The 23,601-nt window shown below is 48.2% G+C and overlaps 1 protein-coding gene across 1 annotated transcript; it reads right to left on the bottom strand.

Moving 5' to 3' along the window:
• Positions 1-912: 912 nt before the first annotated feature.
• Positions 913-11,841, bottom strand: C5H1orf115 (chromosome 5 C1orf115 homolog). The gene is made up of 2 exons (XM_048439509.3): positions 11,485-11,841; positions 913-3,330 (listed from the first exon to the last, which is right to left on the bottom strand). The coding sequence occupies exons 1-2, from the start codon at positions 11,788-11,790 to the stop codon at positions 3,211-3,213; spliced, it is 426 nt and encodes a 141-aa protein (XP_048295466.1). The 5' UTR covers positions 11,791-11,841; the 3' UTR covers positions 913-3,210.
• Positions 11,842-23,601: the final 11,760 nt, after the last annotated feature.

Genomic DNA, 23,601 nt, shown 5'->3' with positions numbered 1-23,601 from the left:
TCGCCTAGGACCATAAAACACACACACACACACACACACACACACACACAGACACAGACACAGTTACATTATGATTCATAACAGTAGCAAAACTACAGTTATAAAGCAGCAACAAAAACCATTTTATGGCTGGGGTTCACCACAACATGAGGGTCTGTATGTATTAAAGGATCACAGCATTAGGAAGGTTGAGAAGCACTGGCCTAATGGAACATTGAAACATGGTTCCATGGCCACAGGGATCCCTGAAAGCCACCAAAGTCTGAATCCCAGTCTTGCTTCTTGGTCACAGATGTCATTTGGTACTTCTCTGATCAGACACAAGTGCTGGACAGAGAAACATCTTAGGAGGGGGGGGGGATGGGATGGCATTCCAAGGTGGCAAAAGACTCAACTCCGTCACTGCAGGTAAGAAAGAACTCTACTCTAGGTCTATGCCATTCCCAACAGGTAGGCACTTGAACCTGCCTCACCAGATAAGCCGATGGCTACCCAAGTCCAATTGCCTGTTTGCCTATTTGCTTGACCTCTACCATTGCTTCTGTGAGGATTCAGTGAGCAGCCGTGTGTGCCAACATGCCAGCCTGGACTGTCACTTAGGGCCCGCTCTGCTGGCACAGTCTCCCTCCCTGGAGCCCCATTAGCTGAGGCATTTCCCAACCCAGGCAGAGATCAGAAGCATCTTGCTTGTGGAGAGTGCAGCCTTCTGGCTCCACACTGAAGTCAAAGGTTCTGGAAATTTTTCATTTGAAACAGGGCTGTGGCTTCCCCACCCTAGAGTCTGTCCTGGGGGATTCTAAAGAATGAAGCCTTTAACACTGCAGGTGTGTGGGGTCCAGGGTCGATCACCCACTGTTCCGCATTCCCAGGTCCTGCTGGAGCCCCAGGAAAGAGCAAGGGAAGGCACAGTCCTTGACACATAGGAAAACCAGACAATCTGGGGCTTTTATTTACACCACAAGACAAGATAGGGATACAGGAAAAAAAAAATGTTGGATGTCAGTAATGGGAAAGCTAAGCTCTTAAATTCAGTTGCAGTAGGGTGTGGGCCCTGCTGCCAAACAAGGAAACACAGGAAAGCAACAAAGGGCGGCCTACAACATGAACCACGAGTCCCACACATGGGATGAGATCAAACAGTCTGCTCCAGTCGAAGTTCACCTTCCGGCGAGCTGACTAGTCCCAGGACTAGCTTTTGACTTTGGCTGTTTCTGAGTTAATTCTTAGCCAGACTTGGAGAGGCACAGGGCCAGACGTACCTGGCTGTGCTGATTTTCCAATTTGGGAGGTGGGGGGGGGGAAGACTCCCAGGGGAGGGAAGCACCTTTGATTGTTCATCCCGTCCCTGGGTCACACTTCTCCCTACCTAGCAGGATGTCGTGGGCTCCCTGGGACTCTCCACTATCAGGAGGGGGCAGAGGAGGCATCTTGCAAGCTTCCCATTCCTGATTCTTTCCAGTCAGCTGCATTGGCTTTTTCTCCTATTCACCTTTCCATTTTCCATCCTTGGACTACCAGGCAAGCATCATCCCATCACATGTGTGAACCTGCATATAACCTGCTTGTACTACTAGGGATAAAGCAAGACCACCTATTTCCTGGTTCCAGGGACTGGGAATTCAATAGAAGCCTCCAGAGGGGAGGCTGAGTCTAAGTGGGCAACCGCTACTGTCTCCTCCACCTGCTCCTCTTCTGTCTTTCCACCCTCCTCAGCCACCAGTGCCTGATGGTTGGACCCAGTGGGCGAGGCACGAGCATCTTGGCTTTCTTTGTGTCTCCTAGGCTAACAAGCTGATCCTGCAAAGTGGTCCCAAGGACTGCTCTGGATCTTGAATTCTCTAGAAGCAAAGTTGAAATCCTGGCCTGCTGTGGGGTTGCCCAAGGGTCATGGTAAAAGGGATCTTTATGAGCAACTTTAGAAACAGTTGTGAGACCCAGCAGTGCAGCGTCCCAGACATCCTACCCTTTAGAGGGGTTCTTCTCTCGTTCTCGCAGCACCCAATGTAGTCTAGGAACCCCCTCGGCGGGTGTCAAGCCTGGGACTCATGCCTACGTTAACTAATTTTTTTGAATCCAATTGAGATGCTGGCCTAAGAAGTGTTAACCACCATGGTGCCTCTGCTCCCCCAGCTTCCCCTAGTCCTACATACAACCAGCCCAGCCCTCCCAAGGAAATCTCCATCACAAGCATGCGTCCCTGGCTCCACAGCTTCCACTGCCTCTCCAGTGTCGTCCTTGGCTTTTCTTCTTCTTTCTTCACGCCCATTTCTCACTTACTGGTTGCTCCTCTAAATATACCTGTAATCTCTCCTCTCTCTCTCTCTCTCTCTCTCTCTCTCTCTCTCTCTCTCTCCTATCTTTCTCCCCTTTCCTTCTCTCTCTCTCCTCAATCAAATGGTGGAGTCAGGCACCTGTCAGCAGTGAACTAGTGTGGACAGTCACACCTGCAGGAGTCCTGCCCACTCCAAACACAGTAGCTGGACCAGGTTCAGACTCGGAAGACACCTGTTGCAGCCTCCCAGCCTGCTTCTGAACTTGCCCTCCCTTCCTCATTGCCAGGCGTGCAGTTATGAAACACTTATGAAAATGACTCTCTGATCTACTTTCAACAGTCCCCACACAGCTGTGAACACGGGTTTCAAAGGATGGCGGTCTTCAAAGACCGTTTCCGTCTTTCTGTCTTCCCAAACCTGTAATTAAACTCGCGATGACAGCTTGGTAAAGCAGTGATGGGGAGAGAGAGCCATCAGAAACAGCTCCCTCACTGCCCTCAGTGAGGGGATCAAGGAAGGCGTGCCCATCTCGACCTTCCCAGAACCTAACAACTATCCCATTAGAGGTCTGCATCCTCCTCCCTAACAACTCGCCCACAACCCACATGGCTCAGACCCCAGACCTGCCATGAGTCTGCCTACCTGTACCCCAGAAAGGCTCTAGCCGGTACAGGAAGCAAACTAACCAGATTCCCAATTTGTTCTCGGGCTAACTCTCCGCAGAACTGATCCCTGGATTCACCCATGTCCGAGAGAACCCAGTGGCTCAGCGGATGAGTGGGAATGGCTTCTGCCTGACATTCAACCAGTTCAACAATGGAGCATAAAGTAGAGTTCATCTTCAGAGTTCCTGTGAGTGCGAGTCCGAAGTGCTGGTGGGTTCACACTGTCCCCTGGGGCAGAAGCCTTCTGGTGATGCCTGCCCCTGCAGCTCCGGTTAGCGCACAAAGGACACCACGCTGGTGGCCACTCCAAACGGGGAGGAGTAGGCTGCAGCAAATCCATGCAGGCCAATGACAATGTACCGGCATCCTTTGCTTATGGCCTTCCCGAAATTCTATTTTTAGAAAGAGAAAAGCAAAAGTTAGGTGAGGCAACCTGTTGACTCTTCCACGAGTCACTGTGACACACGCAGAGAATTGTTCGCCCTCATGGACCCAGGGCAAACTATGGAGGCCCCGTGTCTTCACATGCGTAGTACCCTGCGTCCCCACCCCTGCTTCACAACAGGCATTCTCCTTGCCAAGTGTGTGCAAGTACAGCATATTTCCAGATAACTCTCAAGCCTTCTTAGAAACAGCACGGAGGCGGCCAGCTCTAGAACTAAAACGCCTTTGTTGTTTTAAACCGAAACTCACCCCGCTTCCCCAGCTGGAAATGTGAGCGCCATCATAGGCGCGGTCAAATTTTCCTTCAGGCATCTTGTTAGACAGCCCACCTGGTCCTTCCTATGCGCCTAGTGCCTACTCTTGTCTGACCCACGTGTTTGTAACTCGGAACTTTTCATCATCTCTGAGTTCTGCATGTGCACAAGCCTTTTGTGTTTCCAGAGCAGTCTTACATTTGTTGAGGGTAAGGACGAGGCAATGCTTTTTGGATGCTGCCTTTCCCCTCCTCCTCCTCCTCCTCCTCCTCTTTGGTGGATGCTGGGACAGGGGACATCAAATGCCAGGAACTCAAGTGGAATTACATCAGAACTTTGAGACCACTAATGGATAACATCTACCGTATTGTGTCCCCAGTATCCCCCTTCCCACCTCCAACTTCTTTTGTTGTTCTCGGTGACTTTGATATCCACGTAACTGACCAGAACCTTCTCTCCCACCCTGTGGCTTTCAGCCCTGTGATTTTTTTTTTTTCTGGCTACAGAATACACAGCCGGGTTCCACTGAAGACCCTTGATTCCAATCCGGAGACTCACCGCGATACCTAGTGTTGCCTGGAGAAGCCACCCCAGCTGCCCAATGGGTTGACCTCTCTAAGATGCAGCCCAACCTTTCCCTCTTCCGACCCCAGCCATCTCTATGAACTGGTAGAGTTCATGTCCTCATTGCTTGAATCACACAGCCTTGGGGACCTGTTCATCTTCTCCTATTGTCCCCAAGCCCAGTGCTCTGGCTCCTGGCTTCCCCTACCCTGCCAGTGTAACCATGGCGAACTGGCTCTTTTTCCCAGTGTCCCACACTGTCCTTCTCCAGCAGCATCCTCATCTTCCTGTCAGCCCATTCCCCAGCTCAGACTACGCCACGTGTCACTTTGGCCATCTCCTGCCCAGTCTCTTTGCTATCCAAGTGAAAAAGCCTCCAGACAGTGACTCCACGCCACACTTCTTCCCTCTCATACTGGTTGCTGCCCACAACCATTCAGGGACTTCCTGGTCAAGGATGCCTAGAACCTCCATGCTGTGTGGCATGGAGGCGTCTGTCTTTTCCCTCCCCAAGCTCTGTGATCACCTGAACCCATCTTCTCCTGGTTCTCCCCTTCTCTATAGGGCACTCCTCCTAAACGCTCTCCATTGGTTCTATTGTCTTGTAGAGTTGGAACCGTTAAGGTCTTCATTCCTCATTGCTAGGTCCTCCTCCGCCCTGCCTAGAACCCCTCGGACTTTGGATGTTTCTTAAATGCTGGCAACTCCAGTTCAGATTAATTCATTCCACTCTCCGCTGGGGGCGTCCACCTTCTGGTGCCCCACAATTCCTCTATGGCATTGTCTCTCCTTGCACGGAGCAAGCTGGCCTAACTTGGGTGACTGATATGTCCTTGATAGCCTTCGCTTAAGGGATCAGCAAGAAGAAATCTCAGAGGCTGGAGAGATGGCTCAGTGGTTAAGAGCATTGGCTGCTCTTCCAGAGGTCCCAGGTTCAATTCCCAGCACCCACATGGCAGCTCACAACTGCCTGTAACTCCAGTTTCAGGGAATCTGGCACCCTCACACAGACATACATGCAGACAGGACACCAATGCACATAAGATAAACATAAATTCTAAAAAAGAAGAAATCACAGGGAAGTTAACATGCCTCTGAGACTGTTCAGCTAGTAACGGGCAGAGCTGAATCTTCCCCGATGAAATCTCACTGCAGAACCAGAAGCCTTCACTCAATGTTAGACCTCTCTCTAATGACAGCAGTCTGTAAGAGACCTTGTGCTCACAGCCTGGAGTGAGTTCTAATCCCATCCTTTCCTCAACATTCCTTGGCCTCAGTTTCCTTGTCTGCATAATGGGGATATGTAGTGGCCCCTTTTGTGTGGTAAAGAGGATGGAGGAGTTTATTCAAGGGACGCGCTGGCAACCGTGCCCAGCACGTGCAGCAGGGCTGGTGACCACAGTGTCAACTCTCGGAAGAAACAGTGACTTCTTTCTGTTACAGAGTAGCTTGGGGTTGTGGTGGCAATTTATCAGCCAGAGAGATTTCTTATTTCTCAGCAAGGTTTCTTTTTTAGAGGCAGGCTCTCACAGGAGCTGAGCTGACATGGCTCGCGCCATGTAAGCCAGGCTGGCCTTCCGCTCATGCTGATCCTCTGTCCCGGCTCTCTCAGTGCTGGGTTGCTGTGCCCACAATGCCTTGCTAGAAACATGTCTAGAGAGACTATGGAGTTGCCTATGAGTTCTGCCTTGAGTTGTCCGTGGTGTGAATGCCAGAGTCCCCACACTATAGTGTGTACCCCCAGTCAGGTACCCCCAGCCTGTAGAGAAAGCCAAGGTCTTTCCCTCAGTCCCTTACTAGGTCATGACAAGCTGTGGGAGAAACTGGTACATCTATGTCTTCTCAAGATACCACCTTATCCATTTCTCAAGGAGACATGTTCATGTGTGTGTGTGTGTGTGTGTGTGTGTGTGTGTCTGTGTGTCCATGTGTGAGAGAAAGAGAGAGGAAAGGATTCTATAAACGTGTTAAAACCCCTGCTTGGAGCAATCGCAACCACCATCAACACTGGACCTTCATGAACAATAGCACCAGAATCAAACCGCTTACCCGAAGCCTGACGTTAGTGATAGTTGTACATTCTCTTTCCCATAGCTCGTCACTTTTTAAAAAGCCACTTATCACTCTGGCTTTACAATTTGAGGAGAGTCTGCTGAGATAGTGCATTAACGGGAACACTGTCAAAGCACAGCTTTGGGTAGCACAAAGCAAAGAGACCAAAGAAGCTAACAAGCACACAGGTGCTATTCAAGGAAAAGGATTTGGGATAAAACAAACCTCTCCTAGGGATGCTGAAGATGGGAAAGCATGGGAAAGGGTGCCAGGCTAGCCCCCAGATTCACACCGCACTTCTCAGAACTCATGACTGGATTCTCTGAAATGGCAAGAGGGACTTTGCCAGTATGAGTCAGCTGAGCCTTCTCCAGATGGGAGGTTCCCTGGGGTCTCCTGCATACTGGTCAAGACTGACTCTACCCCATCTGACTATCCTAATGCAGAAGGATGCAGGGGGAGTCAGGCAGAAGATGGAGGGCAGAGGGGGAAGGAGGGAGTGACGTGGGTGGGGTACACTACTGGCTTTGAAGGGGAGGAAGATGGTTCCTGGAAACAGCAAAGAGCCAGGCAGGAGCAACCCTGGTGATTGTAGCTCAGGAGGCTCGATTGCCTGGGTCTTCTGAGTTCCAGAGCAGGAGAGAAGATGGCAGCCACCCCCAAGTGGGGCTGGGGCTCCATGCTCCTGTGATTTAGAACAGGAAATCACCTCTCCATAGATGTTACTGTCTGACGCCAAAGAGAACCCACCCCTCACAGGGTAGCGGCATATAGTTCTAGAACCTCAGCCAGGTGCCCTGTCATCTAGAACCTTCCACATGGACTAATGTATTGACTTTCGATATGACCAGGTATGTGTGTTGGTCAGATGGGGTGTGTGTAAGAGATCGATACTCAGCGTCTTCCTGAATTTCTCTCCACCTCAGTTATTTGTGTAGAACAAGCTCTCCCTCCGAACCCGAGTTCACAGACTCGTCTACACTGGTCTTCACCTCCGCAGAACTAGGTTTTTAAGTATGTGACAAGCTTTTTACTGAGTTCTCATGCTGACCTGGTATGCACTTCCCCCCAGCCCAGCCCTCATTGTTCTCAGATGGTATAGAGGAAGAGACAGGCAGTGAGAGAAAGCCAGACCATGCGGTTCTCACATTTGGCGGACTGGCTCTTGACCCCTAGTTTAAACATGAGAACATTTCTTCTACTTTTCCCTTCTTTTTGTGGTATGGTCAAACCTAGGTCTTGACATGTGAGCCAGGGTTCCACTCACTATGTTGCCCAGGTTGGCTCTGATCTGTGATCCTCCAACTCAGTTTCCAGAGTGCTGGGATTACAGGCCTGCAACACCACACCTGCCTTACTCCATACTTTCCATTTTACCCTCCAACCCTCTCCTAGCTTCCTGATGAACACAACTTCATTCTTTTCCTTACCACACTTCTCTCTGTGTCTCTCAGGGGTGCCTGCAAGGGCGGCCTATTATTTTCAGCTGAGTCTGAGGCACGTTCCATCCATCTCGCCCACAGATCTGCAGAGGAAGGGGCAAGGCTCCCTCCCGGCTCTTAGGGCTGTCTCATTCTGCAGCTTCATGGCCTCCAACCTCAGCTTCCCAGGGTTGCCGAGGGGACTCAGGCATGGAGCATAAAGAAAGTAGCCGATAGCCAGCCTTCTGACGGAACACCGGCAACTTGGGTTCCTTCCTTTTCCCCCAGTGCCCAGCGGATAGCATTTTAACAGCAATATGTCCGCCACAGGAACGCAATTATTTCTTTCAAATCAGCTGGGAACATTGATCTCTATAAGAGGCCTAGGCACAAAGGCTTCCAGAAGGCTGGGCCAGCACAGTGTGCGGGTTGGCTCCTGGGCAGGACCATGCTGGTGGGGTGGGTGGAGCAGCGGGAGGAGTGAGCCTGCTCTTTCATGTTGCACAAAGGCCAACAACTTTCCTTAAATAGAAGCAGGAAGGGGCTTGGGTGAAGGATCTGAGAAGTTAACAGCGATGGGAACAAAAAGAAAACACATTCCGTAATAGCCAATAATTGGAGCTATTCGTTTCTAAAAGAAAGCCTCGCCTGGCAACGGAGGTGAGCACGGATCCCACCCCCATCTTCTGCAGGAGCCTGGACTATTCTTGTGGCTTTGCAGAAAATGGGGGTTCCTTGGTCCTCTTCCTTCTTGTTGGAGCCTGGTACCTTCTCAGCTGGCCTGAGAAGGCAGAGCCAGGATGGTTCTTGTGACCCCCCTCACTTGGGCTGTGATCTCATCTGGACTTCTTGGGACTACTGAGCTAGTGTGTAACATTCCAGAGCTTTTCCCACATCTCTCCCTCTCTGTTTTGGTCAAGAAAAAAACAAACAAACAACAACACCAAGACAAAACCCTTTTCATGTCAAAATCTCTCTTACATCCTCCACCCCCCAACTCGTGGAACATGAAATCAACCAGTCTAAAGTGGGAGAGTTGGCTCAACAGTTAAGAGCACCGGCTGCTCTTCCAGAGGACCTGGGTTCAGTTCCTAGCACCCACACGGTGACTCACAACCATCTGTAACTCCAGTTCCAGGGGAATCAATGCCCTCTTCTGGCCTCTGTGGGCGTGAGGCAAGTGGTACAAACATACATGAAGGCAAAAACAAACAAACAAGCAAGCAAGCAAACAAACAACCCCAAACACATACATGTTTTTGTTATTTTCTACATCCGTTATTTTGTAAAATGAAAAAGTGAGAGTCATCAAATGCCTTTATGATGTGTAACCACCAGTCCTGTCTGCTTCCAAAACCTTCTCTTCCTAGAAGGAAACCATACACAAAGTCGGCAACCTTCTGCCTGTCGGCCCCTGAAAGCCACCCACCATCATGTTGTCTGGACTCACCTCTCTGGACATTTCATAGAAAGGGAGCCATGGCTTTCCCCACTTACCATCTTGCTGAGCCACACGGCAGCAAATATTAGTCCTTATGGCTATTAAATAATACTACACAATGTGTCTAGCCCATATTTTGTTCATCTACTCATATATATTTGGATTTTTTTCACTTTTTGTCCATTGGTAAATGAGACTTCTGTGAACATGTGTGTAAAATTATTTGCTTCACAAACATTTATAAAGGCAAAACACCCATACACAAGAAAAACTGAAGTAAAAAAATATTTGCTTGAGTACTGTTTAACTCTATTTTTTAAAAAAAGCTAGAATGTCATGTAGCCCAGAAACTCTCAAGGGTAACCAAAAATTACTTTGAATTATTTTCCAAAATTATTAATTACTTTTATCTAGTGTGTTTGGTGTGCATGCGTGCTACAGTGTGTTCGTGGTCAATGAGAACTTGTGGGAGTCAGTTTTCCAAGGTTCTGGGGATTGAACTTGGATTATCAGGTTTGCAGCGAGCACCCGTACCTACACAGCCAGATCCAGAGCGCTGATCTCCTGGTCTCCACTTCCCAAGTGGGGGATTACAAGTGTGTACCACCACACCTGGTTTATATAGCACAAGGGCTCCAGCCAGGTCTTGGTGAATGCTGGGCCAGCACTCAACCCCCTGAGCTATACACCCCCCCAGGCCAGCCTTCAATTCGGTGGGGAACCCTGAGATCGTAAAGTAGGTCTGTGTTCAACTGGGAGAAGTGCCTCCAAGTTGCTTTCCACAGCAGCACACCATCTTACACACTCCAACACCAGTGTGCAAGGCTCAATGTCTCCCACATCCTCACCAACATTATGACTTTATGTTTGGACTTTGACTTTTTTTAGAATAGCCTTCCTAATTAGTGTGATCTGGCTCCTCAGTGTTAGCTGGGGTGAGCTCTTTGTTGATAGGATCTTGTCACATAGATAGCCCAGGCTGGCCTTCCTTTTCAACCATCTAGTCCCTCCCTCCACAGTACCTGGGATTACATGTGTGGGTTTCCTTGTCTTGTCTTCCTGTGGTGAAGCCTTATCTTTTCTTCTGCCTAGAGTCCTTGCCAGGGCGATTTCAAACAGTCCCTGATTTTTGTTGTTGTTGTTGTTGTTTTTCTGAGACAGGGTTTTGCTGTAGCTTTGGAGCCTGTCCTCGAACTAGCTCTTGTAGACTAGGCTGGCCTTGAACTCACAGAGATCCACCTGCCTCTGCCTCCCGAGTGCTGGGATTAAAGGCGTGTGCCACCACTGCTGGCTGCGTCCCTGATTTTATTAGCCTCACCAGGATGAGTAATCTATCACTAAGTTCTCTGCTATGTAGTGAAGGAGCCAGCGCCTGAGCTCTGCCACATCTCCCTGGTGAGCCGTGGGCTCTCTCCAGCCACTGTTAAGATTCATTTTTGTACCTCTAGGGTATGCACAATGCCCAGCACAGAATGGTCACCCCAAAACCTCTCCAAGAGCCAGCCTCCAAGGAGGATCCCGTGTCCTCAATTCACTTTCAAGTAGTTTCTGTATACCCTCAAAGTTCCACTTTACTTCAAGTATTTAATCATTGCCTGCTTGTGAGGGAGCAACGCCATAACATTCAGGAGAATGATAAACTAAAATTCCCAGCAAGAAACTGAATGCCTCAGGTATGGTAAAGGTCACCCACTGAAGGCCACTGATGACTGGACCATAAAATCAGGAGGTCAGTCAAAGAACTTTGACTAGAACACAGTCAATGAGTTTTGTGGTTCCTCTACCTCCGCACCCCAACAAACACACTCCGTAGCCTCTCCTCCAGGCCAAGAGAGTAATTCTACTTCCAGGCAGGGGTACCTGGGAACCAGAACCATTTACCCAGGAAATGAAACTCATTCCATTGCCTATCCATTCCCAGCCTTCCTCTTGCTCACCCACCTCCTCCCACCACCAAAGCAAAAGGCAGGCAGAACATCTGAAGTTCAAAGTGCAGAGATCAGTGATAGGGACAGGGAGATTCCACAGGCACTAGGTATGTACTGGCTGAGTTAGCAGGCCCCGCGGACAACCTGGGCGTCTACGACAGAATCACCTAACATTCTCAAGTCGTCGGGTGGCCTCGGGGAGAGGATGGGAAATCGATGCACCTGGCTTGCAACGTCCCACCAGCGACACGGTTTCCAAGTCACTTAATGGCTTCAACATTCCGTTTCCATCAGCGACAACCGGGAGCAGGGTCCTGTCCGCCTAAGCCTGTGCGCTCAGCGCCACCCTCCAAGTGACTGTCCTGGCAGCGACGGGCACAACTCCATCCAGCGCAACTCCCAGTTCAGTCTGGATCAGGGCGGCCGGACGCTGGGGACTTACCTTGCCGTACTTCTTCAGTTTTCGCCGAAACCTCTTCTTAGGCTTGTCGCCTGGCGAGGTCTCCTCGAGGGGCTCGTAGCGCTCGGGCAGCGCAGCCAGGTGCACTCTGCGCGCGCTTGGGGTCCCCGCGCGTCGCCCGCCCTCCTCGCGCGTATCGTCCTGGCTCGCTGGGTCATCGTCCTCGCCCTCTAGGTGCTCCACGATGACATCCGTCTCCTCGTCCCCGGCGCCGCGAGATCGCCCCAGGGGCCCCCGGCGCGCGAAGCTGCTCGCCGCCTTGCTCCGGAGCCGGGCACCCACCGTCATGATGCCGCGGAGCTGTGGAGAAGATCCTGGGCTTTGAGGACAACCTTTGCTCGGTGCTCCTCCCCGCTCCTGCCCCCGCGGACCGCCCCGGCTTGGTGCGCGAAGGGGACCCGAGGTCGTAGCGCAGCCTCGCGGTGGGGCCCGGGATTGCGGCCGCTGAGACCGGAGAGCTCTTAGCAAGACCGGGTCTGGAGCTAGCCCGAAAACCATGTTGTGGACGCCAGAGCTCAGGAACTGCAAGTTCCACAGTATTGGAAACAGACTCTAAACTGCAGGCCTCCAGTTTCCCGCATTTAAAACTGGCCGGGGTGGTAGCACACGCCTTTAATTCCAGAGGGAGAGGCAGGAGGATCTCTTAAGTTCAAGACCAGCCTGATCTATACAGTGAGTTCCAGGACAGCCAGAGATACAAAACAAACAAAATATTGGCAGAGATGGTATTGATCTTGAAGATTATTGAGTACTGTCTAGAATGTGCTGAAATAGTCATGAAAATATGATTTAAAGCTGGGGGTGTAGTTCAGTTGGGGTAATGCTTGCTTAGCATGCACGAAGTCTTGGGTCCCATCCCCAGAGCTGCATGAACCCCAGCATGGCAGCACACGCTTGTAATCTCAGAATTCCGAAGAGAGGCAGGAGGATCAGAAGTTCAAAGTCATCCTTGGCTACACAGTAAGTTTAGGGTCAGCGAGGGCTACATGATGCCGTGTTTCGAACACATAAAAAAATACAGCATTTGTTTTTTTGTTTTTTAAAATTGAAGTCCCGAGTTTATTTCACACGTGTATTTTTGTCTCCCCACCGTTTTCACGTCTGACCACCAGTATTACTAGGTCTCATCGAAACATTCCACACATACTTACGGTTAAGTAAAGGGTGGAGTTCCACCGTTGAAAACTGAACAGGCGTTTAGACATCACATTCTTGGCGATGGAATGTGGACAACATCTACCAAACACAGCAAGGGAGCTCTCATTTTGCATTATAGGAAGGAGAGCTAGCTATAAACGGTTACAGGAATCAAGTAAGACTCCTGTTGTTTTCAACTCAAACCTTCTCACATTGAATTGCCTCCTTAACATTTTAGGAACATAACAATGTTTTGGTTTGTTTTTGAGACAGTTTTCTCTATGTAGCAATGCCCTGGCTGCCCTGGAACTTGCTTGTAGATCAAGCTGGCCTAGAATTCAGAGGTCCGTTCGCCTGTCTCTGCCTTCAGAATGCTGGGATTAAAAGCACGGGCCACCATAATTGCCACGGGCAAGTTTTTTGGGGAAGAAAAATAATATGTATTTATTTATCCCAGGTGTGGTGTCATAGGCCTTTAATCCCAGCACCAGGGAAGCAGAGGCAGGTGGATCTACGCAGGGAAAGCTTTGACTGGAAAGCTAGGGCTGCCATAGTGAAATGCTGTCATTCATATATATACATATACATACACATATACATACACACACACACACACACACACATGGAGCTCAGAAATGTCATCCATATTTTTCTAGGAGGTTTCTAAAAACACAAGGCCATATGTCTACGGAGCTTATCAAAGTGACACACTGAGAAAGGGAAGCAGCCTCATGGGGACAGGGGAGCTGATTTCTGGAGCGTACATATGACATCAGGAGCACAAGCAGTCCTAAAAGCCAGGATTTGTGCACTAGCGTAGCCAGAGCTGTGGCTCGCAGCCTGAGTGGAATGCCTTGCTTGCTTTTGGTTGGGCTTTGTCTTTTGTTTGTTTTTTGTTTTCGTTGGTGGTGGTTTTTGACACAGGGTCTCACTATGTAGTCCTGACTTACTTGCATTGCAACTCACTGAGTAGACCAGGATTTCCCTGCCTCCAGCTCATAGACAGATTTCCCTGCCTCTGCCTCCTGAGCCCTGCTTGTTTACTCTCTTCTCTTCTCTTCTCTTCTCTTCTCTTCTCTTCTCTTCTCTTCTCTTCTCTTCTCTTCTCTTCTTTCTTTCTTTCTTTCTCTCTCTCCCTCCCTCTTTCTTTCTTTCTTTCTTTCTTTCTTTCTTTCTTTCTTTCTTTCTTTTTTTCTGAGACAGGGTTTCTCTGTGTAACAGTCCTGAAGTTCTGGAACTCGCTTTATAGACAAGGCTGGCCTTGAACTCACAGAGATCCACCTGTCTCTGCCTCCCGAGTGCTGGGATTAAAGGTGTACACCACCCCCGCCCAGTTTGCCTTGTATTTTATGTGTGTTTATCTCTGTGTTCCGAGGAACGCAGAATAAAATATAACACAATAATGCAAGAGAAAGCAAGAAAAAGGGTGCAAAGAGGGAAAAAAGCAGTCAACTGTCACTACTCACAAGTGATTTGCTCCCATGTTTACAAGACCCTGAACGGTCCTTTGGAAAACTCTGGACATGAACCTATAAAGACTGAAACTAAGCCAGGTGGTGGTGGTGCACACCTTTAATTCCAGCACTCAGGAGGCAGAGGCAGGTGGATCTCTGTGAGTTTGAGGCCAGCCTAATCTATAACAGCTAGCTCCAGGACAGGCTCCAAAGCTACAGAGAAATTTTGTCTCAAAAAACCAAAAAATAAATATAAAAAATAAAAAAGTCCAGGGTTGTAGTGTACACCAACTGTCTGTAAGCAGAGGCAGGTAGATCTCTGTGAGTTTGAGGCCAGCCAGGGCTACAAAGTGAGACCATGTCCAGAAGATGAGGAGGGGAGGCAGAGGAGTAGTTTTGACTGTTGTCAGGTGGAAAGAGGTAAAGAAGAAGAGAGAAACCCATTCCTGTTTGATTTAGGTGTAGCCCACAGCCAGTCAAAAAGTAGCCACATGGCAGAAGGGAAAGAGTCAAAAAGTTTAAAGAACCAGAGAAAGCATAGTTAGGTTCTGGCCAGCATCTGAAAGAAAGATACAGAAAAGATGAAAAGGAAAAGAACTCTGAAAAGCAGAGAGACTTCCCAGAGCCGCATGTCACAGAGACTTTACAGTGGAGACTCCTGGGGAAGAGAATCCACTATCTCACTAAGGGCTAATTATTCCGCCCAGCTCTTTAGTAAGGTGGCCATCTTGAGGAATTATCCCCTGGCCAGATGATTGACAAGTGCAGTTGGATTAGCTCTTACACTTTGGGTAGCTTGGAACGTGAGATCTCCTCCCAAGGCCAGAGTTAAGTTCCAGGAGGAAATAGCTTGTCAAGGCTCAGTCAGAGTCCTGGACCAGAGTCTGCAGATTCGGGCTCCCCTCAAACCTGTTGCCCTTGACTTGCAGATGGCTGATTGCTTTCTGTGTTCCCACGTGGCCAGTCCCTGGTGTCTTCCTCTTAAAGGGACACTCACCCTGTTTCTTCAGGGCCCTGCCCCTGTGCTGTCATCGACCCTTGCCTACCCCTTTTCAGGGTCTGCCTCTGAACATAATTGTATTCTTAGGTACTGAGGGGTCTGGCTTTTGTACATGAATCTGGAGGGTACACAGTTGAATTCATGACAACCTTCGGCCTGCACCGGCAAAACTTGGGTACATCTGCCTGTTAGTAGCTTTCCTAGCAGGTATTTCATGATTCTGGCATCTCTAACATCTTGGGTTCTCCAAAGTAATCCAGGTTTTCAACTTCACAGCTTCATACAATGGCTTCTCTTTTAGGCCTCCATCCAGGGTCACCCCTGGCACATGTCTGGCCTCAGTGGCTTTCTTTAGGCACTGAAGTAATTTCCACAACCCATTTCTTCTACCCTTAACTCTAAAGCCAGAATGATGGAGCAAGAGCTGCCAAGTTCTGCTGCTTGCTGGGGCTGGAACATTGCCCCCTCATTCAATTACATCTTCACTGACTTTCTTTCTTTTTGCTTTTTTGTTTTGTTTTGCTTTGCTTTGTTTTTTGTGACAGGGTTTCTCCATGTGGGCTTGGCTATCCTGGAACTCACTCTGTAGACCAGGCTGGCCTTTAACTCATAGAGATCCTCCTGCCTTTGCCTCCTGAGTGCTGGGATTAAAGGTGTGTGCCACCGTCACCTGGTTTAAATCCTCACCAACTTTCTTGCCAAAGTTTGGCTGTCCTGAAACTTGCTCTGTACACCAGGCTGGCCTCAAACTCAGAGATCCACCAGACTCTGCCTTCCAGTACTGGGATTAAAGGTGTGCACCACCAAACCCAATCTAAGATTTTCTTTAGTTTCTTTTCACAAATTGGAAATTTACGTAGGTGGGATCTTGCCCTGAGGTCACCACTTCCTTTATTTTATTTCTTAATTTATTTATCTTCTTGAGCATAGGATTTAGCTCCATTACACTTTTTGATGCTCTTCTAAAAATTTGCATTTTGTAATTTACACTACTTAGCTCGATCCTCTTCATTATAAATCTTCATTTGAGCTACCACTAATATCTACAGGACAGAGTCTATATTAGGCTGTTTTGAGATTTCTTCTGCCAACAGAATTAATTCAAAACACTTTACATTAGCCTCAGGCAGGCTCTTCAGACAAGGGCAAAAGGCAACAACCTCTTTCACCAAAGTATCACTAAGAATGATTTCTAGGCAACATACTAAAGTTCTTCTCTGAAACCGCTCGAGCCAGCTCCTGACATTTCAAATCACTGTCAGCACCATTGTCTTCCATACTCTTACTAGTGTGCCCCATTAAGCAATGTTTAAAGCACTTCACTACTTTCCTAATTCAAAGTACCAAAGTCCATATTACTCCAAACAAAAGCATGGTCAGGCCTATCGCAACAATACCCCACTCCCAACTCCCAATGCCAATTTCTGCCTCAGTCAGAGCTTGTTATTGCTGTGAAGACACACCATGACCACCGCAGCTCTTACAAAGAAACATTTAATTTAATTTCTGATCGTGATTAAGGTATTGTGTTTGTGCAGCTCACTTAAAGATTTAATGTATAATTAAGAAATAGAGGTTAATAGATAATCATCTATAATAGTCAAGCTTGTAGTCATGTTAGTTAGATTTTCTAGATGTACAGAGGTGTATTTCAAATGGATAGATATTATTCAAATCTTTCAGAAACCTTCAGAATATGGCACTTAAAATGTTTTTAAAAACTTAGGACTTTTCAGGACAGTGAGACACATCTGCTCCTGGCAGCACCAGTTACTTCAAGAGGAAAATGGGCATTGGAGAAGTTCCTCAAAGAGTTTGCTAGCCATTTGGGCAAGAAACTGTTCTTGCCTGAACTGCTTGATGCTATGCTGTGTGAACTGGACATGTGGGACCCCCAGAGAGATGACTGATGAACTTGCCTAAAGGTGAGATGGTCCTTTGGAGTTTCTGCTTCATGAAAGAGTCTGCCAGACATTCTGCAGGACACAGAAGAAAGTGACTGACAATATAGGCAAAACTGTCTTTGAAATTTCCTGCTTCGTGGAAAAGTCTGCTAGACACTATGAGTCAGTAGGCTGAAGATGGATGCCCCAACATTACAGAAGAACTTTGGGTGACTGTCCAGTCAACAAGAAGTTTCTGTCAATTCTAGAGTTTTAGAAGTTGCTTATAATGTACTTCCTGTTTACTTAGGTAATATTATATCCTTCTGGAGTCTTTGATGGAGTTTAAAAATTTATAGTTATAGTTTTTCTTAGTTATGATAAAAGATAAAGTAGATATAAATATTGTAACTATAATTCTTGCTTGATACCTGTTTTGTTATATATAATTTTATTGTGTTAAAGCTAAAACCTTCCTTTTTGTTTAAACAGAAAAGGTGAGGTGGTGTGGGAGGTCCTTCTGTCTATGTGTTGTTTTTTTGGTTAATGAATAAAGAAACTGGCTTGGCCTATAGTAAATTAGACTTAGGTGGGGAAAGCTAGGCTGAATGGAGAAAGAGGGTGGAGTCAAAGAAAAGCCATGGAGCTGCTGTTGGAGACAGATGTGCCGAAACTTTGTTGGTAGGCCACAACCTCGCGGTGATGCACAGATTAATGGAAATAGGTTAAATTAATATGTAAGAGTTAGCCAATAAGAAGCTAGAGCTAATGGGCCAAGCAGTGATTTAAATAATATAATTTCTGTGTGATTATTTTGGGTCTGAACTGCTGGGTGGCTGGGAAACAAACAGGAGGCCCTCCTTACAACATTGGAGAGCTTGCTTACAGTTTCAGAGGTTCAGTTTATTATCATCATTGCGGGGAGCATGGTGGCATGCAGGCAGACATGGTGCTGGAGCTGAGAGCCCTACATCTTGACTCAGAGGTAACAGGAAGTGGACTGACTGTCACACTGAGGGAAGCTTGAGAAAAGAGACCCCAAAACCCACCCCCACAGTGACACACTTCCTCCAACAAGGACACACCTCCTAACAGTGCCACTCTCTTTGGGGACCATTTTCTTTCAAACCACCACAACAACTGAGCCAGTTGCTTTTTTCTTATTTACTGTAAGCAAATATTTGAGAAACATCTTAAAGAAGGAATGATGGAGAGATGGTGCAGTGGTTAAGGGCACTGACTGCTTGTCCAGACTCACATGACAGCTTTCATATGTCTGTAACTCCACTTCCAGGGAATCCAGCTCCCTCTTCTGGCCTATGAGGGACCAGATATGAATGAAGTGTGCATACATACATGCAGGCAAAACACTCATACACAGAGAAGCAAAGGAGATAGGGTTTATTTTGGCAGTTCATTGGCAGACAGACACACATCATGGCAGGCAAGGCAAGGAGGCAGGCATGTGAGGCAGCTGATCACCTTGTATCTGCAGTCAGGAAACAGGGAAGATGAATGCTGGTGGCTGCTCACTTTCTCCTTTTCATTCAGTCTGGCTCTGGCTCCCAGACCATGGAATGGTGCTGCCCATGTTTTTGGTGGGTGAGTCTTCCTGTCTTAACTAACCAAATCTAGAAACTCCCTCCAAGATGTTCCCTGAGGCTTGTCTCTTAGGTAATTAAAAAGTAACTTCCTTACTTTTTAATCTGATAATACTAAATAAGCATATGTTTGATGGGAGTGTGTACATGCCACAGTATATGTTTGGAGGTCAGAGGACAAAAAATAATGTAGAAGATTGTGGAGGAATGACACTCACGGTTGACCTTTGACCTCCATATGCATATGTTCACACACACCTGCACATATGTGCACCCACCTGCATGTTATCACACACACAATAAAAGGAGACTATATGCATAGAAGACAATTTTTTGGATATATTTTAAAAATACCAAAAGTTTTTCTGCCCTCCTGATACAGTACAAAAAAAGTAGAATTCCAAGTTTGAAAGAATTTATAAAAACATTACATTTGAATTTAAGAGATCCGTGGAATGTTTTAAATGCCTTGGTACCCAATGGAAAGACACTTACATCTCAAAAGTGAATTTAGAAAGCACAGAATCCACACAAAGACAGGATAGACTTCAGCCACAACTTTTAAGACAACAAGGAGAAATGTATTATTTGGGGGAAGTGTGGGCCCCAAGACCAAGTGATTTTGTGAGGCCTTGCAGTGTTTGTCAAGAAGACTGAGCCACAAGGTTCCAGTTGCTGTGGGCGGCAGTACAGGGCCTTCTCAGACCTCCCAATAATAGCAGGAAGTGATGATGTCAGCTGTGTTCACAGAATGTCAGAAGTGAGGGCTGGAGAGATGGCTCCACCAGCAAAGGCAGCAAGAAAGCCCCATGACCTGAGTCCAACCCTCAGAACGTACGGAGCGGTGGTGGAGAGACTCGGCTCTGACCTTCACGTACCTGCCAAGGTATCCATGCGCACATCACTCACACCAATGAGAATAAGTATTACAAGAAGGGGTGCGTCCTTCTGTGCTGTGAGCTTGCCAGCAGTGTGGGGTAGAGCCACAGCCCCACCCTGTCACCCTCAGTAGCCTGAGGAGTTCTCCTAACATTTTAAGGTCCTTCACTCAAGCCAAACTGGGATTCATGGCTTGGATGCAGACAAGGATTTCAGGAGCGGCCTGAAGCAGAGTTGGGAACTAGTTAAAGACATTTTAATCTAGACTTTAAGCTTGAGAGTTAGGAGAAAGAGAGGCACTCGGGAGGAAGACATACTAAGGCGTGGGTACCTGCTCCTCAGTGGAGAGCTGAGCTTGTCCTGGCTCTAGCCGTATGTGTCATTTTGGTGGCTCTCAAGTTGCGTTTTAAAAGATTGCTAAGGACCTCTCTCTCCTTTTGTGTCCGCTGATAAATGAGATTACAAGGTGGCCTCCATGAAGCCATGGGTGAAAATGAAAGATAATGCGAATGCAGGGATAGCTGAGTTGCTGAGAGGTTGAGGGCATGTCTTCCTGGCCAGTGGGATTTCTGGTAAGGTTCCTAGAGAAATAGGCTGACGGCTGGGAAGGAGAAAGGGCCTTAACCAGTTGTTAATTGTGCTTCTCTGTGGTGACTGACTCCTTTCCCGTCTCCTGATCCTACAATAGTCCTTGTCTTCCCACTCAGACTGGAACTGTCCCCACTCATTGGCCCAGCAGGCTCTTCACACAGACCGGACTCTGATTGACACATGAGCTGTTATTTGCACGTGGTTTGATGAAACCAACCTGTCTGAAATTGGGATCACACGAAGTCTGTTGGGTGGTGGTTGAAAGAGGCAGAAAGAGGCAGCAGCAGAGGAATTGAGGATCCAGAACCAGGGCTAAGACCATGTTGACCAAGACTTTGGCCCTATCTGATCACATCGTCTTTGAATCCACTCTCTATAAAGCAGAGAGGTTTGGAATGAAACAGTGTTTTAGGCCTCTGTCCAAACACCCCAAGAACAGAAAATCTATCCTCGGTCTAGACCCGTTTATTCCCCACAGTGTAATCCTTTGACAAACAGAATTACTCTCTTAAAATAAGCAACTAAAGAGACACCACAACTCAAGTTTTAGATCCCATTTTGTTCCTAACAGCTGAAGCAAAAGTACACAGATTAGCCCTAAACTCTGCAAACAGATGAGGAGGGAAAAATGGGGCTAGAGATAGCTCAGCAGAGATGGCTGCTCTTGCAGGGGACCCAGATTCAACGCCTCACATCTGCATGGTAGCTCACAACCACATGCAGCTCCAGTTCCAGGGGATCTGACACCCTCTTCTGACACCAGGCACACACAGGATGCACAAACACACATAAAGCAAAACACTCGCATATATAAAGCAAGAGCACAGTCTTTAAAGAAATGTCTGTCCTGTTCTTGTCGTGAGGGCATCCAATTTTCAAATAACAACATTGACAGGGTCAACAGAGAGAGAGCTGCTCGGACAGTCAGAGGACAGTCCCTGTCCCCAGTGACTGTCTTTTCTTTGACACTGGGGAAACACCTGCTATCCCATTTGCCCCCACTGGACTGCTCGCCCACCTTCACTTCCCTCCTCCTCCTCTTCTTGAGACAGCTACTTACGGTGTAGCCCAGACTGGTCTTGAACTTCATAATCCTTCTGCCTCAGTCTCTAGAACAGCCAGTTTTACAGGCCTTTACCACCAGACACAGCGTCTTCTAGTGATCCTTGATGTCCTGTTTATTCTATCTGGTCTGGAGTGAAAGAATGGTTGGTCTTCCCTGAGGAAGGATAGATCTGTGGCTCACCCCCTAAAGTGCTCTGGATGCTCCTGGTGTGTTCCAGAGGGCACGAGAGGACAGTGCCTCTCAGCGGTGCACCACAGAGTTAGAGGAAGAGGGGCTCTGCTTCTGACATTCTGATCTACTGACTCTGGACCCCACTTCTGGAAGAGCTGGGAGGACTATGTGTTCTGCGCAATATGCACTATGACCTGGGGGTACCAGGTGAGTCCCACAAAAGGGCGCAGCTAGCAGGTGGGCAGGAATGGCTGCACTAGAGGGAGATGTGCCAAGCCGCCATCTCCAGGAGGAGACGCCTGCCCAGTTATCAACAAATCTGTGCACATTCTCTGAGAGTTTGGTGCAAAGAGAAGCAATCAATCGATGTCTGTAAACAGCACAGCTCAGATAGAGCACACACATGTCTGAGAAACTGCTTGAGTGGGAGAACACGGGAGCGGCTAGGACAGAAGGGGCCCAGTTTGTGGCCACCTGGGTCAGTTCAGTCTCCTGCCCATGGTCTTGCTCTTACCCCACCCCAGGAGGCTGACAGCTGACGACCACTCTTACACTTAGCTTTGGCTGGGATAGCTATTTTCGAGGCCCTGCCTGCCGTTGGCCTGTGCCACTCCTGGAAAGCAGCGCTGTCTTCCTATTTTCACATAGTATGGCTACCACAGTGTCAGTGGGAAAGAGCTGAGGCGGGTGAGGAAAAAAGTACATTTTATGATTAAAAACGGCAAGTTAAATTTTTAGGACTTAAGTGTATGATTATTTGGTCTGTATGTATGTACGTGTACTGCATGTGTAGCCAGAGCCGTTTCTCCAGCTCCAACTTCTCTCTCTCTCTCTCTCTCTCTCTCTCTCTCTCTCTCTCTCTCTTTCTCTTCCCCCGAGTTGGTGGCAGGGTCTCATTATGCTGCCCTAGCTGGCCTCAAACTCCCAGCGATCCCCCTGTCTCTGCCTCCCAAGTGCTCCGGGTAAGGCTGTGTATCATAACATCCTGGCAGTATTTTCATTTAGGGAAAGACGATCGTTTAAGAGAGAGGACTGAAAGGCTGTGCAGAAAAAGTGGGGAAAGGTAGAACAGACACTATATTGACTCAGGCCACACCAGGTGTCACCCAAGAGTCTCCGGCGGTGTCTTTCTGAGTGTGTTGGCACTTCTCCCCAAGCAGCAGAATCGAAAGGCAGGACAGGAAACAGTAAGGTTAGTTACACAGAAACGCAGGTGCGGGTCACAGGACAACTTGTGGGGCTTACTTCTCCTACCACGTGGTTCCCTAGGATTGAACTCAAATCACCAGGCTTGGCAGTAAGCACTTTTATCCACTGAGCCCGGTTTCAGGTGATAAAAGACTGTTTCTGGGTTAAAGGTTGCCCCTAGGTTGTTACTGCAGTGACACAGTCTGGGGCTTAGTTTAGGGTTGCTGGGGGCAGACTCAGCATCCTCCTGCACCTGACTGCTTTCAGTATCGTCCAAACACATCTCTAGGTACATATTTTATATTTTAGAGTCTGGTTGCTTTGCATAATTTGTAAAACTACCCAACTTCTTCTAACCATAGGTAAGACAAAGCCTGGGGTTCTGAAGAGACCCCACATGGACGCTGCCCTTTGGAGCTCTGATCCAGTCTCTCCACAGAAGCCCCTTCTCCCATTCTCCGTAGGCAGAGAAATCCCCTTGCCCTGTCTCCCTCTGGTTGGAGGTCCTGGCATTTTCTGGAAGGCCTTCCGCTGGGAGGGTTCTCTATGGCAGCTCGCCAGACTGCATCCGAATCCTTTGTGCATGCTGCTCTACTGCCCCCTACTGCCTTTCTCTGAGCAGTCCCCAGCCTTCAGACTCAACAGGAACACACAGGGCCTTCCACAGAAAATGTTGAAGCAGTGGTTTCTGGGAAGTGAGATCCCCATCTTTGATAGTTCTATCACAGTTTATTTACATATTCGTTTGTTTGTGTGGGTCTGTATGAGCCACAGCATGCATGTGGCGGCCAGAGGACAACCTGGAGGGGTCAGTTCTCTCCTACCACGTGGGGTCTGGGGGGGACTCAGGCCATCGGGTTTGGCAGCAAGTGGCCTTACTCACCAAGCCCTCTCGCCAGCCCTGAGGTGCCTGGCTTTTATTTTCTCATTTGGTGCACTTCATTTGACACAAACAGGCTCTCCTTCATTCTGCAGGGCAGAACCGTAATCCACTCTGTATGCACACGTCCTTTTCTGCATCTCGTTATGCCAAGGGAGGCTAGGTTGATTGACTATTGTGAATAATACTAACATGGATGCAGAATGCAGGTATCATTTCAACATATTGATTTCCTGTCACTTGGACACA

Source organism: Myodes glareolus, chromosome 5 (assembly GCF_982192425.1).
Source record: "Myodes glareolus chromosome 5, mMyoGla1.1, whole genome shotgun sequence".
NCBI lineage: Eukaryota > Metazoa > Chordata > Mammalia > Rodentia > Cricetidae > Myodes > Myodes glareolus.
The sequence above is the reverse complement of the archived record's forward strand: the minus strand, read 5'-3'. Positions and strand labels throughout refer to the sequence as shown.

Bases quoted from the DNA above. Each gene is read 5' to 3' on its own strand.
- C5H1orf115 (XM_048439509.3), bottom strand. From the start codon at position 11,790: ATGACGGTGGGTGCCCGGCTCCGGAGCAAGGCGGCGAGCAGCTTCGCG. The intron at 3,331-11,484 runs GTAAGTCCCCAG...TTCTAAAAATAG, and splicing joins AACTGAAGAAGTACGGCAAG to AATTTCGGGAAGGCCATAAG.